At 43.9% G+C, this 18,087-nt stretch overlaps 1 protein-coding gene and 1 long non-coding RNA gene across 3 annotated transcripts in view; one reads left to right on the forward strand and one right to left on the reverse strand.

Moving 5' to 3' along the window:
- Nucleotides 1–17,119, reverse strand: part of LOC309346189 — a 55,098-nt gene extending 37,979 nt beyond the window's left edge. Inside the window, exons 1-2 of the long non-coding RNA XR_014158438.1 lie at nucleotides 16,998–17,119; nucleotides 408–555 (exon numbers count right to left, since the gene is read on the reverse strand). This is a non-coding gene — a long non-coding RNA (uncharacterized lncRNA). The remainder of the gene's footprint in view (nucleotides 1–407; nucleotides 556–16,997) is intronic.
- LOC309345990 (ly6/PLAUR domain-containing protein 5-like) lies at nucleotides 11,909–16,535 on the forward strand. 2 transcript variants are annotated; one of them, XM_081869549.1, is made up of 6 exons: nucleotides 11,909–12,087; nucleotides 12,488–12,608; nucleotides 13,609–13,746; nucleotides 14,598–14,783; nucleotides 15,528–15,656; nucleotides 16,159–16,535. In XM_081869549.1, exons 2-6 carry the CDS (start codon nucleotides 12,530–12,532, stop codon nucleotides 16,443–16,445), a joined length of 819 nt encoding a protein of 272 aa, XP_081725675.1. In that variant the 5' UTR covers nucleotides 11,909–12,087; nucleotides 12,488–12,529; the 3' UTR covers nucleotides 16,446–16,535. The 2 variants fall into 2 exon arrangements, with proteins under 2 accessions (XP_081725675.1, XP_081725674.1); XM_081869548.1 differs by having other exon boundaries at nucleotides 11,918–12,087; nucleotides 15,525–15,656.
- Nucleotides 17,120–18,087: the final 968 nt, after the last annotated feature.

Genomic DNA, 18,087 nt, shown 5'->3' on the forward strand with positions numbered 1-18,087 from the left:
TAATAATTTATTATGTCTATCCCACCCATCTGACTGGGTTTCCCCAGCCCCAGCTTTCAACAGAACATTACAAACAGAATAAAACTTCAGACATTAAAAACTTCCCTAAACAGGGCTACCATCAGATGTCTTCTAAAAGTCAGATAGAAATTTATTTTCTTGACATATGATGCAAGGGCGTTCCACAGGGCAGGTGCCACTACCAAGAATGCCCTCTGTCTGGTTCCCTGTAACCTCACTTCTCACAGTGAGGGAACCGCCAGAAGGCCCTCAGAGCTGGACCTCAGTGTCCAGGCTGAACAACGGGGGTGGAGACGCTCAGTCTGGTATAGCTGAAGTTAATAGCCTTGCCCATTAACTTCAATAGGATGCTCTCCATAGGACTGGCATTGGAGACAACTCATAACCTACATATTCAATATTATAATATTGTTATAGATTTTGGTGGACCCCTAAACCCTAGACATTAATAAATGCTAAGATGTTGATTATTTGGGATATGAAGGGAGAATTGAAGCTGCAGAGGAATTCCTGGACTAGCCTATGCAAGATGACCTGGCCAAGCTAGGGCCATTAAGGAAGAAAAGGGGGCTCTAGAGGGCCATTGTCATCACAAGAGAACTGTCCTTCCCCCCCTGGGGGTTTGGAATGTTGTCAGGGGAACCGGGTGTGAGGTGACAGGAAAAGAGAGTTTTGAGCAAATGCTGCTGGGAATAAGAAGAAGGAAGAAGGACTGGGATCCATCTTCAGCAGGCTGGCTAAAGGCTGGCGAAGAGAGATGCCTTGGACTTCCTCTGGAAAGGACTCTTCTGTAAGATCTGGGCTCCCTCCATGCAGACTTAAGGTGTAAAAATGTGAATTAAGCATATTTATTAAAGTTACAACAGTCTCCGTCATGTCTCAATTCTCCAAAGGAACACAGACTCTGAGTCAGTGCCTGGAACCCCATGGGCTCTTGCCACCGCTTGGCAGATGGGGGGGGGGACTTTTGTGACAATATCAAGAATGGTAATCCTTTCCAACAATGGTAATCTATACTACAGTTCTGTGATTCCATGTTCCTACAACTAGAGGGCAAAGGTAACACATGGAAGATGACCCTTGAATACTTCCTTCCTTCCTTCCTTCCTTCCTTGAAAAATGCAATCTTCACTCAACACAATGCAATAAAAACTACATCATATTCTTCAAACAGGAGTAAGACTGAGAGACAAGAATAATATAATGTTGTTAAGCGGAACAGATGCGATGAAATAATTGCAAATGCCTGGCAAATAAAATCCCACAAGAGGGACAAAATGTTTACTCACCAAGGGGGGATAGAAGCAAACGCTGTTCAGCAGTGATTTTAGGCAAGACAAGTATTGTTCCACTACAGACATGAGGCACCTCAGGCCCAGTAGCTGAATGCGGCCCACCGAATGTCTCTGTGTGGCCCCCAGGACTTTCCAAAGGCTGTACTCCTTATCCTCAGGTTGCAGCCCTCGCTGTTCTTGACTCGCACCCTCCTCAAGTGATTTTGCAGGAATGACATGTACACTTGAACTATGAAATGCCTCTTGTTTGTCTGAAGGAAAGGTGGAGATGTGTGAATACAGGGATGTGGAGATTGAATGACTTTTGCACAACTGGAATGTAGTTCACACTCCTGGCTCCACCTACTCGTTTGCCTCTGGCTCCACCCACCACTGGTATAAATCCCCAGGTTGCCTTCTAAGGAATACAGTTCTGGGCAGCAGGAGGGGTCCCCCAACTCTGTCCCGTTCAGCTAGGTCACGGTGCAAGATCAGTGTTCCTTTACCAGCGAGGTCTGCAGAATCTTCCGCTCCAAACCAGAAGCCATCAATCAGAAGCCATGATTTGATAAAACAGGGCCATCTGGCTGAGATGTCAGGTTGCACTAGTTACACAATGTCCTTTTCATAACAGACAGTTTATTTCTGCTGCTGTTGCTGCTTCTGTGGGCATTTGGGAAGACCTCTCCCTCCTCCAGCCAGTTCCATCGGAGGGGCAGGGCCTATACCCACCACCACAGCTTAAGAGGCGAGAGAGAGGTCTCCAGGACATTGCTGCTGTTGCTGCTCTGGTGAGTCTTTGGGAAGACCGCTCCCTCCTCCAGTCAATTCCATCGGGCAAACGGGTCGGGGCCTACACCCACCACCACAGCTTAAGAGGCGAGAGAGAGGCCTCTGGGACATTGCTGCTGTTGCTGCTCTGGTGAGTGTTGGGAAGACCACTCCACCCTGCAAACCAATTCCATTGGGCCCAAGGGGCGGGGCCTAAACTCACACATACTCTGAGCAGCTCCCTGCAGCAAGTGGCAAAAATGATATTAAATGTTTTAAGTGTTCTTAATTTGCTGCACCTGAAATGGTGTTTTTTTACAGTATTATATTATTTTATTATTTTCTTTCTGCTTGGGGTGGGATAAATGTTTAGTTGGGGTGAGGAGTAGTTTAAATATAGCATAATTGTTTCTTGCTTTGTTTTTACTTTCATTATTTTGTTAAGTTACTGTATAGTTTGTACTTTGCTTTTTAAGGGGAAGGGTTAGGGCTGCCAGGGAGAGGGCCTCAGCCAATAGAATGGCTGGGGCAGGTTCCACGGGGGGGGGGGGATGTATTGGGACACCCGATCTCAGTGATCAAGGGTGGGAGGAGGAGTTACACTAAGACCATGTCATTACCGAGGAGGCAGGCTTAGTCATTTTTTGAGGACTATCCCTGCCTCCAGGTCTGGTCCTGACCGGAAGGATACTGGAATCAGCAAGAGAAACGCACATGACCTGAAAGTGTTGCTGTGCAATGCCAGCTCAATGATGAATAAAACCAGTGCCATCCACGATGGATGGAGAATTTGACCTGGCATGTGTGACAGAGACTTGGTTGGATGAAGCAGATGGGCTTGTCCTTGCCGCTGCTTGTCCACCAGGTTTCTCTTACATGCAGCAACCCAGGTCATGTGGGCAGGGAGGGGGGTTGCAGTGATTTTTAGGAAGTCATTAGTCTGCACAGGCGTCCTGTTGGGAAGACCCAGTTTTCTGACTGCATGTTCTGGAAGTTGGGCAATAGGGGCAGTACAGGATTCCTTTTGGTGTACCGACCTCCCCGCTGCACCAAGGATTCCCTACCTGAGCTGCTTCAGGTCATGGCAGATATGTTTCTGGAGACAACTAGTCTGGTTGTCCTGGGGGATTTTAACATCCATGCCGACATGACCTTACAAGGGGCCGCTCGGGACTTTGTGGAAAGCATGGCCTCCATGGGGCTGTCCCTGAATAAGTTTGGCCCAACTCATAGCCACGGACATGCCTTAGACCTGGTGTTTGCCTCTACGGATGTTGGTGATCTGACACTAAGTAAAAGCAAAATAAAAGAAGTGCCATGGTCAGATCACTTCATGGTGCAACTGGACTTCTCTGCAACCCTTCCCCTCTGCAGGGAGCTGGGACCAATTCAGATGGTCCACCCCGGCCACTTAATGGATCCAATTGGCTTCCAGAGAGTGGTAGGGGATGTTTTATCCCAAGCTGATGGCTTTTCAGCTGATTCCCTGGTGGCCCACTAGAATGTGGAGTTAACCAGGGCTATTGACTGTCTGGCTCCGAAGCGCCCTCTCCGATTGCATGGAGCCCGGACAGCCCCATGGTTTTCCCTGGAGCTGAGGGCAATCAAACAATTGTGGAGACAGCTAGAGCACCAGTGGCGGAAAACTCATTTTGAATCAGACCAGACTAGAATCAGACTTGAATCAGACGGGCTAGAGCTCAATGTCGAGCCTACCATGTGGCAATGGCCACGGCGAAGAGGGCCTTCTTCACCGTCTCTATTGCATCTGCAGAAAACAGCAGCAGGAGACTCATTCAGGTGGTTTGCAATCTATTGGAACCACCTTCTTCACCAGGGCCTGGTAGGGACCCCAAGATCTCCTGCAATGCTTTTGCAAAGTTTTTTGCAGAGAAAGTCGCTCAGATTCAGGAGATAGACTCCACCATGGAAGCAGGGCCGGGGCGGGAGAGTGCTAGAGTTCTGTCTAATCCTGTTACAAGGGATCAATTCCAATCTGTTACCTCCGAGGATGTGGACAGGCTGTTTGGACAAGTGAAACAGATCACCTGTCTCCTTGATCCTTGCCCATCCTGGATGATAAAAGCGAGGCTGGGTGATAGGCTCTGCGGGGTGGTGAATCCTTCCCTCTGTGAGGGTGCCTTCCCAGACCCACTGAAAGAGACGGTCATTAAACCGCTTCTTAAAAAAAATCTTTAGACCCGGCCAGCATGGCCAACTATCGCCCAGTCTCAAATCTTCCATTCTTGGGCAAGGTGATTGAGTGGGTGGTTGCTGAACAACTCCAAGGATGCCTGGAGGATGCAGACCATTTGGATCCCTTTCAGTCGGGATTCAGGCCTCACCATGGGACTGAAACTGCCTTGCTTGCGCTGGTCGATGATCTCCAGTGGGCTAGGGATAAAGGTGAGAGCTGTTTCCTAGTTCTGCTGGATCTCTCAGTGGCCTTTAACACCATCGACCATAACATCCTTCTGGACTGTCGAGAGGGGCTGGGAGCTGGGAGCAGTGTTATACAGTGGTTCTGCTCCTTTCTCCTGGGCCATGTCTAGAAAGTGGTGGTGGTGATGAGTGTTCAGACCCCTGGGCTCTCACTTGTGGGGTGCCTCAGGGTTCCATCCTCTCCCCCGTGCTTTTTAATATCTATATGAAGCCGCTGGGAGAGATCATATGGGGTTTGGGCTGGGTGTTAATCAGTATGCAGATGACACCCAGCTCTACCTCTCTTTTAAATCAGAACCAGTGAAGGTGGTGAAGGTCCTGTGTGAGTGCCTGGGGGCGGTTGGAGGATGGATGTTGGGTAGCAGATTGAGGTTGAATCCTGAGAAGACAGAAGTACTGTTTTTGGGATACATGGAGCGGGCAGGTGTGGGGTCTCCCTGGTCCTGAATAGGGTAACTGTGCCCCTGAAGGACCAGGTGCGCAGCCTGGGAGTCATTTTGGACTCACAGTTGTCCATGGAGGCGCAGGTTAATTCTGTGTCCAGGGTGGCTGTCTACCAGCTCCACCTGGTACGCAGGCTGAGACCCTACCTGCCCGCAGACTGTCTCACCAAAGTGGTGCATGCTCTAATTATCTCCTGCTTGGACTACTGCAATGCGCTCTACATGGACTACTGCTTGGACTACTGCAATGCGCTCTACACCTTTGAAAGTGACCCAGAAACTGCAATTAATCCAGAATGTGGCAGCTAGACTGGTGACTGGGAGTGGCTGCCGGGACCACATAACACCGGTCCTGAGAGACAATCTTACATTTCTCAAGATGAGAAAGAAACAAATAAATTTGAAATTTCGAGGAATCCTGGAACAGGAAGGGGAGGATGTGAGAATAAAACTGGTTACAGAAATTGCAAAATGGTTAGAGTTAAAGGATGAAGATGTTGGTTATACAATAGTAAATGCATTCAGAATAAGGTCAAATCCCTCAAGGCTAAGGCAAAAAAATATCCAGGAGATTGCCTGGTAATGTTTAACTCATTGGAGATGAGGAATACCATCTTGAGAACGAGCCGGGAAAAGTAAAAACAAAACAAATTCCTTCCAGTAGCACCTTAAAGACCAACTAAGTCAGTTCTTGGTATGAGCTTTCGTGTGCATGCACACTTCTTCAGATACACTGTGTATCTGAAGAAGTGTGCATGCACACGAAAGCTCATACCAAGAACTGACTTAGTTGGTCTTTAAGGTGCTACTGGAAGGAATTTGTTTTGTTTTGACTATGGCAGACCAACACGGCTACCTATCTGTAACCGGGAAAAGTAGTTATGTATCAATGAACAGATAATAATCATATTTAAGGAGATCCCAAACAGATTTTTGCGAAAAGAAATTCTTATAAAGAAATTACTGGAACATTAAATGCAAATAAAATTAGATTTCGTTGGGAGTAACCGGAAGGAATCTCCTTTTATTACAAAGATAAGAAATTCAAGATCAGGAATCCACAGGATACAGCAGAAATCTTGGAGGAAATATGCCAAAGAATTGGGGAGGAAGGAGGAGGACAGACCTGGACTTGGAGAACAGTCAGAAGAAGATAAAGAGGGACTTCCGGGTTGACGCGATCGGTGTAATGGCGGATTCCCTCCGAGCTTCGGAGGGAATCGGCTCCTCTGAGGACGGGTCTTGCCACGCCGGCGACGCGGGGACCCTTAGAAACCACAGGTGCGGATACCTGTGGACCTGGTGACTCGGTGGGCACCTTAAGCGCCCCCCCTGACAGTCGAAGAGCCTTTTTGAAGGCTGCGGAGAAGGTACGGGGGGTGGCGTGGTGCTGAGAGTAAAACCGCTACCTCAGTGGAGTGAAGCCGCAAGCCATTCACCGGAGAGCGTCAACTTTCTACCTGAAAATTCGATTGGATACAAACACCCCGTGAGTAGAAGAAAACTTGGACTTTAAAAAAATCGTTATTTGTAAATCGGGCAAACGGGGGGATGTGCTAAAGGGAAGTCCGCACCCCCCTTTCATACAGACAATTGGAAGCAAGGAGCGAAAATCTAAGATCGGAAAAAAGATTTTATGTCTACGGAAACTGGTAAGAGACTTTAATAACTTTTAAGAACAAGTTTTATTCTGTCAAGTTGTGCTGGAGGGAAGAGACGAACTTTGGAAACTTTTGTGACCCCCCCCCCCTTGGACCTGGGAGCGTCCTGCACCAATCTAGCCTTAAGGAATCGGAGTTTGACAGCTGTCAACTGAGCTGTCAAACAGCTGAATAAAGGACAAAACTGTATTACTATATATCTCTTTGGTTTAAAGGTGTTACATATAAACAGACGTGATTTGAAACAAAGTAATAAACAATAGGGTAAAGGATTGCTGGCGTAGAACTTTGAACAATGGCAATCCCCCTAGGGGAAACCAGTGACACTACAATGGCTGCAGAAGGAAAATTACTAGCACAAATTGAATTTTTAAAACAAACAACCTTGCTGATGGAACTAGAGACTTGTTCTTGAGAGACTCTGTAGCTCAACCAAATATGACATCTTTGGAGGGGGTGAAGGAGGAAGTCGGAGAAGAGAAAGTGTGGAAACCTATGTTGCCAGAGAACAAAGAAACCTTTTGGATTACAAAGTATGAAGACATGAGACTGAGGAGAAAAGTGAAGGAGGAAGCCCTTGGAAACTGTGGAATTATGAAAATTAAAGGAGTAAAGAAATATAACTGGGACTTCCTCCTCTTTTCTGGCCTTTATTATCTGCAACCTGGAGGACTTTTGGTAGAACCCTGGCAACAAGTTTTCTCAATTAGGTTTGAACTGGGAGAAGAGGAAGTAACTATAACAGACACCCTTCGAGACCTGGAAACCAGCAAAAAGGAATATCAACAGAAAAACCGGAGAGAGACTGAAATAGACTTGAGGGCTGGAGACGTGAGGAATCCTGGCTAGGAATTTTATGGGAGGATAACTACCCGGGAAGGGACAGATACCCGGGCAGGGAGGGAGGGGGGAAAACAGATTTTTGAAAAACTTTATGATTTTTGGATATTGTAAATTTGATTTATACTTTAATATAAAAAAGGGGAGATTGGTATATAAATTTTGATTGATCTTGGAAAAAAGGATTTATTGCATATAAGAAGATAGGGTAATAATATGGGGTTTAATAAGATGAACTAAGTTGGAGAATAATGAGATTAAGTTTAGAGAGAGGAATAAGAACTTGCTGAATTAAATGGGGGAAGTGGGATGTATGTGGGGGGGTGGGGGGAAGTCATATGTGTTGTTTGTTGTTAAAAAATTTGAAAACCCAATAAAAATTTATAAAAAAAAAAAAAACAGAAGAAGATAAAGAGGAAGAGGAAGAATCCCAATCATAATAATAAAATTATTTTAATTGGATATAGAAATGGCGGTGAAAGCATTATCATGGAATGTTAATAGACTTAATTAGAAAGTGAAAAGAAAGAAAATCAAACATTTATTGTTTTTTAAAAATGGATATAATTTCTTTACAGAAAACACATGTTGCTAAAAAAACACACACAGAAGAGTTCTAATAAATAAAAGATTGGGAAATGCATTTGTAACTTCAGCTGTAAATAAGAAAAGGGGAATGGTTTTGTTAATTAACACAATGCAAAAGAATTGTTTAAAGACAATGAGTGGGGAATGATAGGGGTCCAAGTCACACTGCAAGGCAACAACTTTATCATTGTTGGAATCTATGCACCAAGTGAGAGGAAATCAGACTTTTATAAAGAATTGGAGGAAAAATTGTTTGACTATATGGACCAGAAAGTAATTTTGATGGGTGATTTAAATGGAGTGGTGTAGTTAGAAATGGACAGAACGTCAAGCAAAAGGGAGGGAAACCTGGGGAAACTCCCAAAGGCTCTTTTTTCATTGCTGGAGAATCATGATTTAATTGATATTTGGAGACTTAAAAAACCCATTAACAAAACAATTCACATTTTTCTCTGATTCAAATCCAGTTCTAGTAGAGTAGACCATGTCTGGATTCCCAAGGTCTTAGCTCTAAGAACAATAAGTACAGAGATATTGCCAAGGACATTTTTGGATCATAATTCCATAACTTTGGAATTTAAAGGTAAAGATCAATCTTCTTTAGCACTTCTCTCACACAAGACACAACACGCTAGCAATTTGAATAGTTGAGGTTTATTTCTCAACAACAGGCTTTCAGCAATCCGAGCTTCCCACAATTCAGTCCTCACTGTCAGAGTCAGTTGACTCAACTGGCTTCCGGCCCCTTCCAAGGCCAGATATACTCCAAGCCTGCCCCCACTTCCTGCTGGTCTTCCTCTGTTCTAATCATTTGCTCCACCTCCTGCTTCTTGGAGACTCGGGTGCAGCCAATTCCTCCTCCTCCGGAGTTGAATCCAGCCCTCGACTACCACCTGCATCCTGATCCTTCAGGCAGCAATCCAGAGCGAGGAGGGCTTATCTCACTTTTGTTGTGAGAACAACTCAAGTTCCTGTTTTCCTCTGCCTCTTCCTCCCCCTCTGCAGACTCCTCTCTGCCAACCATGTCTCTGACAAGTGGACTTTCTTCCTGGGCACCAATTGAAAGATAATGAGAGAAATATAGTTAGAAGAGCCACATGCCAGTGTAATGGAAGCACTGGAAGTGATTGAAGATTTTGGGCAATAGGCAAGTTTTAAATTAAATAAAGCCAAAACAAAAATGATGGTTAAAAATATGAATCAGGGACAAATTAAAGAATTACAAGATAAAACAGGAATCACAATGGTCAAAAAGGTAAAATATTTGGGTATCTGGTTGATGCCCAAAAATATAAACCTATTCAAAGACAATTATGTACCTGTGTGGAAAGATATTAAAAGAGATTTAGAAATTTGGGATAGACTGAAATTGTCATTCTGGGGAAGAATCTCTTTATCTCTGCGATAAAGATGAATGTTATTTCTGTTTCAGACAATCCCAATGATCAGTGGAACAGGACAGTTTAAAGTTTGGCAAAAAGCATTGTCAAGATTTATCTGGCAGGGGAAGAAACCTACAGTAAAGTATAAACTTCTTACAGATAAAAAAGAAAGAGGCCGATTCTCACTGCTGAATTTAAATATATATTATGAAGCATCTTGTTTGACTTGGTTAAGGGATTGGATGAAACTAGAAAACACAGGCATATTAGATTTAGAAGGTTATGGAAACAGATTTGGGTGGCATGCATATTTGTGGTATGATAAAGTCAAGAGTTCACAGAGGATCATGCAATAAGAATCATGCAATAAGAAAACCGTTGTATGAAGTATGGATGAGATAAAAAGAAGTATTAGAACATAAAACACCAATGGTGGGTTTCACCAGCAGAAGCAATTTCAGTCAAGCGGTTAAATATGAAAGGATATTGGCCCACATATAAGGAGTTGCTAATAGAAAGGAATAAAGTGTTAAAAATGAAACCGTATGATGAAACATGTGATAAGCTAACAGGTTAGGGTTAGATACCAACAAATAAATGATGTATTTGAAAAAGACAAAAGGAAGAATGGCTTTGAGACATTTAGAGCCAAGCTGGAAACCGAATTGTTGGAAAGTAAAACAAAAATCCTATCTAAAATGTACGAGTTACTTCTAGAATGGCATACAAAAGATGAGGAAACTAAGGAAGTAATGATATAATGGCCAATAGACATTATCCATAACATTGACTTTGATAAATGGTCAAGGTTATGGAATACAGGTATGAAATTTACTGCAGGCATGACATTGAAGGAAAATATAATGAAAATGATATATAGATGGTATTTGATCGATACCAACTACGACTTGCCGATCAGAAGGTTGGCGGTTCGAATCCCCACAACGGGGTGAGCTCCCGTTGCTCGGTCCCAGCTCCTGCCAACCTAGCAGTTCGAAAGCACATCAAAGTGCAACTAGATAAATAGGTATCGCTTTGGCGGGAAAATAAATGGCATTTCTGTGCGCTGTTCCGGTTCACCAGAAGCAGCTTAGTCATGCTGGCCACATGACCCAGAAGCTGTACGCCAGCTCCCTCGGCCAGTAAAGCGAGATGAGCGCCACAACCCCAGAGTCAGTCATGACTGGACCTAATGGTCAGGGGTCCCTTTACTTTTAAACTAGCAAAAATTTATAGAATGAGTAATAAGCATTTTTGGAAATGTAATGTTAAAGAAGGGGATTTTTACCATATGTGGGGCATGTGTGATAAAGTTTTAAACTATTTTGGAACAGTATTTACAGTGAATTAAGAAAGATGTTCAGGTACACCTTCCCAAAGAAACCTGAAGCTTTTCTGTTAGGAATGCTAGGTGGGGAAATATCAAGAGTTGAACAAAAATTGTTTATGTATGCACAACAGCTGCTAGAATTTTATTAGTCCAAAAATGGAAACAGCAGGAGTTACCAACAATCGAAGAATGGCAGACGATGCTGGTGGAATATGCGGAACTGTCAAAGCTGACCGGGAGAATCCGGAACAAGAGTGACCAAGCATTCCAGAGAGAAGGGAGTAAATTCATATCATATAGAGAGAACCATTGTAAACACAGAAAGACACTAGAATAAAACTCACAACGTTTAAAATAAGTATTCCACATCTTCATTTACCGGTATATACACTATTACAACTTTATCAAACTTATTCAGTGAGGCTTAATCATCAATGGATCCCATATGGCAAATGGTCATTGCGGTCTCCACTTCCTAATGTTGAACATAAAAGTATAAATTAATCTTAGGAGATTGTAACATCATTAATTACCTAAACACCTGTTGTTACAAGAAAGGATACCTTCTTTGCAGTAATTCAGACAACACAGGATATCTATAGAAGAAATAAGTCATGCATACCCCAGGAACACCAAAGTCAATCAAAGATATTCTAAGTAATAATCAATAGGTACAGGCAATTAGAATCTACCATTCTTAAAGGAACATAATCACAATGATATCCAACTAGCAGAGATCTAGTACATTAAGTTTTTTACATCTTCATTAGTATTTCTTAGCTTTTTAAAGATTTATCCAGTGTAAATTAATCATAAATAGATTCCACCTGCTAAATAGTCATTGCTGTCTCCACTTTTTATATTGTAATAATCAAACTATTAATATGTGACCTCATTGATTACCTAAATTATATCAATAGAAACAGCCATGGCAAATGTCTAGGTCAACACACACCACAATTGCCTCATTGCATAAATCAAGTTCAGAATACCACAACACACACGTAACTGGCTGTAAAGTAACATAACATTATATATAATGAAACTGTAATCTAATCGTCATATCAAAAAATTGCAAAGCACTGCTCCTGATGGCAATAACATATCATATTACTATTACATGTTTTTATTGTTGTAAAGTCCAAAGATTGTCAAGTCCAACGATTACAACGTACAGTTCCTGTTGGCAATGCCATTTCATACTGATATCTTCCTTCTGCATCATCCCATGTCTTAAAAGTCCACTGCTTTTCTTTTGTTTTGGAGAAGGGATTGAGGAAAGAGAGGGGAAGATTTCTGAAGCTTTGAATTTGTCTTTCTGCTTGAGATAAATAGGTAGAAAGGGGGAAGGAGGGAGGGAAAGGGGGGTAGGAACCCTTAGACATCCGCCTGACTGTTTTTGTGATTTTTAATTTCTTTCTGCCATGGAGAGAACATTAGATGAAGAAAAAGGAGAGGAAGATAGGATGGGAGAAGTGGGCGATGAGAGCAAGAGACACCAGCCTCCCTTTGCACCAGTGCAGCTGGTTGGCCATCACTCACATGGGGCTCCATATAAATATGAAAATATGGGTCCGCCCCTGTTGCACAGCTGCCTTCTTCTTTGCGTAATCCTGCCATCACCAGAACTGCTCCTGTCTCCTCAGGAATTTCCTCCTGCGAAGCTCTAGCTAGCATATTTGTGCCTGATATATAACCAAACGGCCCAACTCTCTCACTGCTTTTCCTCCATCAGAAAGTTGGTTCTTTGGCTCAGAGGGCCTCTCGGCTTCAGACCATGGAGGGTGTCGCATTGAGATGGAGAGCTGCAACAGTTGTGCTGCAAGGACTTCTGGCGATGACCTTTCTTATTTCAGGTACCACTTATTGCTATTGGGATGTCCTCTAGTTGCAGACCTGGGTGGTTGGGTGGGAGCCAACTAAATTTGCACGGAGAAACAAGAAGGAATCCTAAGGTGTATGGAAAAAGTTCAGAAAGGGGGAACTAGTGTAGTGTTTTTTAAAATTGTGGGAAAATTTACCCATGGAGAAGCAGGAAATGAAGAAGACCTGAGCCTTCTGCTCCCTTCCCTGCTGAAGAGGGAGAAGGGGGGAGGGGATGTTTCAGCTCTTTCTGCTGAGTGACAGCTGTCAGCCAAGAATCTGTATCCTGCCTCTAAGCAAGGGCAGTAAAAGCAGTCCCCATGGAACTGTCTGCCTCCACCCATTTTTTATTTTTTATTTGTTCAAACTTTACTTTCAAACCTACATTGTGCTGTAGGTTTTCTCCATTATTATTTTCTGTATTCTTCATTAAAAGATATAAAGTGCATAATTACAAGTGCACAGAGTAAGATAAGACACAATAAAGAAGAAGGAAAAGAAAATATGAATACCCATGTAGAAAACTCCAACTCACCACCATTTTTATAAATAACGTATTAGGTTAAGTTCTGGTTAACTACAATACCTTTTTTGGGGGGGGGGGTGTTAATGCCCATGATTTGGTTGTCATTGTTCTGTTTTGTCAGTTTACATCTGACTGCTGTTGGTGTGAGTTGGTATCCAACATCTGGCATTGGGCTAGACATCTCGCATCCTAGTCCCATCCACCTCTATGATTTAATAAAGCTCTAGGACTGACCATTCTGGCATAGTTTCGCATCCTCCTTTGATATATACACATCAAACCACTCACTCAGGCCCCTCCTTTGGGCCTGCGGTTCAGAACAGGCACTTGGCACAAATTTCTGCCCCCTAACAACTTCTGCTTTCCCTTTAAAGGGGGAATACCTATTTCTAGTCCCTGGTGATTTCAAGACATTGCTAATAGCTTCTCCCGGATCTCATAACCTTTCTCCCCAAACTTCTTTTCAGGAATTTCTGCCTTGGAGTGTTATCACTACAGCTACATAGAACATCCCACATTCAAGTTCTCTACATCAGAGCAGTACATTAGAAACTGCTCCAGTGCTGAGAATGTTTGCATAATTGCACAACTTACATTAAGTATAGGTAAGTGCTGCTCTGTCAGATGGATACTGTGTGGCTGCTAGATTTTTAAGAGGAATAGATTTTTGAGAGGATATTACCTTAAAGGTAAAGGAAAAGGGACCCCTGACCATTAGGTCCAGTCGTGACCGACTCTGGGGTTGCGGTGCTCATCTCGCTTTATTGGCCAAGGGAGCCGGCGTACAGCTTCCGGGTCATGTGGCCAGCATGACTAAGCCGCTTCTGGTGAACCAGAGCAGTGCACAGAAACGCTGTTTACCTTCCCGCCGGAGCAGTACCTATTTATCTACTTGCACTTTTAGCATGCTTTCGAACTGCTAGGTTGGCAGGAGCAGGGACCGAGCAAAGGGAGCTCACCTCATCACGGGGATTCAAGCCACCCACCTTCTGATTGGCAAGTCCTAGGCTCTGTGGTTTAACCCACAGCACCACCCGCCTCCCTCATGAAACCCCTCAAAATCCCATCAGGATTAACTGGGGCCTGAAATGATGCTTTGCATGCTTTCAGAATTGAGGTGCTCAAAACATGTTTTGATTCATTTTATTTTCTATTTGCAGATTGTTGTACAAATCCCTGTACTCCATTTCTTTCTTTGTTAATAAAGAAAATTCTTAGCTGATTTTCTGTGGGCTGATTTCCAACACTGTTATTAGGCTTCTGAGGTATAACAACAGCCAGGAAGTGTGCCCCCTCCCCCTCAAAAAACAGGCAGAAGCAGAAAGCAGGAAGAACTGTGTCAGCAGTTTCAAGGGGCACTCACATAACCCAAATCACTTGTCAAGGTAAAATCTTTGGAACACCCTGCCACTGCATCAATCTATTGTTTGTATATATGTATCCACCCTCCTTTTAGATAAAGACCTTTTGGTAATGGGCTACAAAGGCTGTGCCAGCAAGGACCTTTGGGATGGACCCATATCAAGTTTCTCTGGTGACCGGCACTTTGCCGTCCAGTACGATGAGAGCTACTGTCTTGGTGACCTTTGCAACGGGCATTCGATAAAGTGGAAGGTTCCCAAGACCCCTATCGAGGACACAGGTATTTTTTTAAAAGGCCACCTGACCGTTAAGTGAGAACTCACAGTTTCACTTGTTGGGTGGGTGGTTGTCAATAGGGAGGCTTGAAGAATTCAATTTTGGAGATTTCTAAGGCAAGCAGCCCTGTTCCCCAACTCTTGGGCTCCTATGCCAAAGAAAAGGTAACCCCGCTTCTCAAGAAATGTACAGGACAGTGTGCTTTAGGGTGTAATTTAGCTGCGAGAGCATGGGAAAGGTTTGGCGGAGTGGGAACATGGGGTGCGCTGTAGGGGAGGGGTGAGCTGGGGTAAAGGGAGGGGACGTGCTCAGGTGTGGGGGGTTGACAAAGAGTCTGGCAGGTTTGGCAAGTGGAGAAAGGCGAGGGCAGCAGCTCCTAGTATGTGCAAACATTCGCACACATTCTATCTTAGAGAATTGCTATGCAAAATTCGAGAAAGTTTGGGTTTCAAAGGATAGCTTTTTTCCTTCACGTATCGACCTATACTCATATGTATTCATTTAAATGGGTTTACCCTGAGTACAATTAAGGTACTGACTGCTTTGGAAAGGGAAAATTAAGTAGGTTCACTTTGATATGCAAAGCAAACCGAAAGATCCCCCCCCCAATCATTATTGAAGAGACAGAATAATGGGGGGGGGCTCCTTTAAAGGGGAGCCACCCTTTTCAACCCACATTAGCAGCTTAATGGGGTGAGTGATGCTCAACAGGCCCCTTGCTCTTCATTTTGCTTTCTTATTGCAGCAGCTGAAATAAGCAGCTCCAACCAGTGTTACTCAGGCTTTGATCATACCTACTACGGAATACTCCAGCAGACTATGAGATGCGGCAGGGGCTACAACCGATGTTACAATGGCAGTAGGGTCATTTCAGTAGGTGAGTTCACCCTAGGAAATTTATTCCACAGCTCCTTGCCTACAAAACATTTTGCCCCCTGCTGAACAGGACTTGTTGGGAAGCATTCTTTGCAATTAATTGTTCAACCACCCAACCTATGCAAATATGATTTATGAGTGTGTGGCCAAAGCCATTACAGAGGATAAAATACATAAAAGATTATAAAATACATTACAGAGTTAAAACAAATAATTAAAATAGTTCTTAAAACCAAACGTTATGTCAGTTCAGAGTTTGCTCCCCGGAAGAATTTAACTTCCTCCCACAGATTCCCCCCTCAGAATTGCCGCTCTAAGGCAAAACAGGCCATTTTTTCAGAGGTGTAGGGGGCCCTGCCCCCTAAGAACTCATGGATGTGTTCTTCACGATTCTTCACGATTCCCTGTGGTGTTCCACTGCATGCTGGGAAAAGAGGGGCAACACCCCTCATGCCTAACCTCTTGTGCCTTTCTTTTCTTCCCTTCCCTCCAAACATCAACAGGAGGCCTCCAAACATCAATGATCTTCAGGACCTGCCAGCGCCCAGCCTGCATTGATATGAGAACTGATTTCACCAGTAATATAAATATCACCAACAAGTGGGGGTCGTGTTGCTCCGGCAGCAATTGCAATAGCAATATAATTAACCCAACCAATTTTGGTGTGAGGAGCACCACCAACCCATACCTGTCTTATGATCATAATGGGTCAGGTTTCCAATGGCTCAGCCTTCAACTTTGCCCTTTCCTGGCAGTCCTAGGAACCACCATCCTCGGGATATGGGGGTAAGGAAGGGGTTTGGGAGCACCTGAACTGCTGTAACCTGCATTTGGGTTTTGAAGGGCTGTGTTGTGGAGAAGGAAAGAAGGAAGGAAGGAAGGAGGGCGGGCTCCAAGACAGTAGGGCTCCATTAGGGCTCCAAGACAGTATCCTGTTCCAACCAATTGCATGTATGGCTCATATCTATAAAATAAAATTTTATTTGGATAACCACTTCCTTGGGGTCTGATTATCTTCCCAAAACCAAGCTATTTGTTTGCTTCCCAAGACCCCACAGATTTGGGCTGTGATGGCAAGATACTAAGAGCTATACCCAACTAACTTCTACTCGGAACAGATCCACTGAAATCAATGGACCCAAGTTAGCCCTGTGCATTAACTTCAATAGGACTACTCTCCATAAGACTGGCATTGGAGTCAACCCATAAACTACATCTTCAATATAATAATATTGTTATAGATTTGGGGGGACCCCTAAACTCTAGAAATTAATAAATGCTAGGATGTTAATTATTTGAGATATGAAGAGAGGGATTCCTGGACTAGCCTATGCAAAATGACCTGGCCAAACTAGGGCCATTAAGGAACAATAGGGGGCTCTAGAGGGCCAGTGGCAATGCAAGAGAACCATCCTTCCCCCCTGCCCTGAGGTGTGAACAGAGACTGGGGGTTTGGAAAGTTGCCAGGGGAACCGGGTGTAAGGTGACAGGAAAAGAGAGTTTTGAGCAAATGCTGCTGGGAATAAGAAGAAGGAAGAAGGACTGGTATCCAGCTTCGGCAGGCTGGCTAAAGGCTGGCGAAGAGAAATGCCTTGGTCTTCCTCTTGAAAGGACTCTTCTGTAAGATCTGAACTCCCTCCATGCAGATTTAAGGTGTAAATAGGTGAATTAAGAATATTTATTAAAATTGCAACAATCTCCGTCTTGTCTCAATTCTCCAAAGGAACACAGACTCTGAGTCAGTGCCTGGAACCCCATGGGTTCTTGCCACCACTTGGCAGATAGGGGGGGGGGACACAACTTTTGTGACAATATCAAGAATGGTAATCCATTCCATCAATGGCAATCTATTATATAATTCTGTGATTCTATGTTCCTGCCACTAGAGGGCAAAGGTAACACATGGCAGTTGTCCCCTGAATTCTTTTCCTTCCTTCCTTCCTTCCTTCCTTCCTTCCTTCCTTCCTTCCTTCCTTGAATAATCCAATCTTCATTCAACACAATGTAATAAAAACTACATCATATTCTTCAAACAGGAGTAAGACTAAGAGACGAGAATAATACAGTGTTGTTAAGAGGAACAGATGCGATGAAATAATTGCAAATGCCTGGCAAATAAAACCCCCACAAGAGGGGGAAATGTTTGGCTGACCAACTGGGGTTTACAATGATGGGAGCAGCATTTGGACATGGGGCACCTCAGGCCCGGTGGCTGAATGCGGCCCACCAAATGTATCTATGTGGCCCCTGGCTTTCCAAAGGCTGTACTCCTTATCCTCAAGTTGCAGCCCTCGCTGATCTTAACTTGCACCCTCCTCAAGTGATTTTGCAGGGATGACATGTAACTTGAACTATGAAATGCCTCTTGTTTGTCTGGAGGAAGGGTGGAGATGTGTGTATACAGGGATGTGGAGATCGAATGACTTTTGCAC

The sequence above is a fragment of the Podarcis erhardii genome, assembly GCF_964252035.2.
Source record: "Podarcis erhardii genome assembly, chromosome: 7".
NCBI lineage: Eukaryota > Metazoa > Chordata > Lepidosauria > Squamata > Lacertidae > Podarcis > Podarcis erhardii.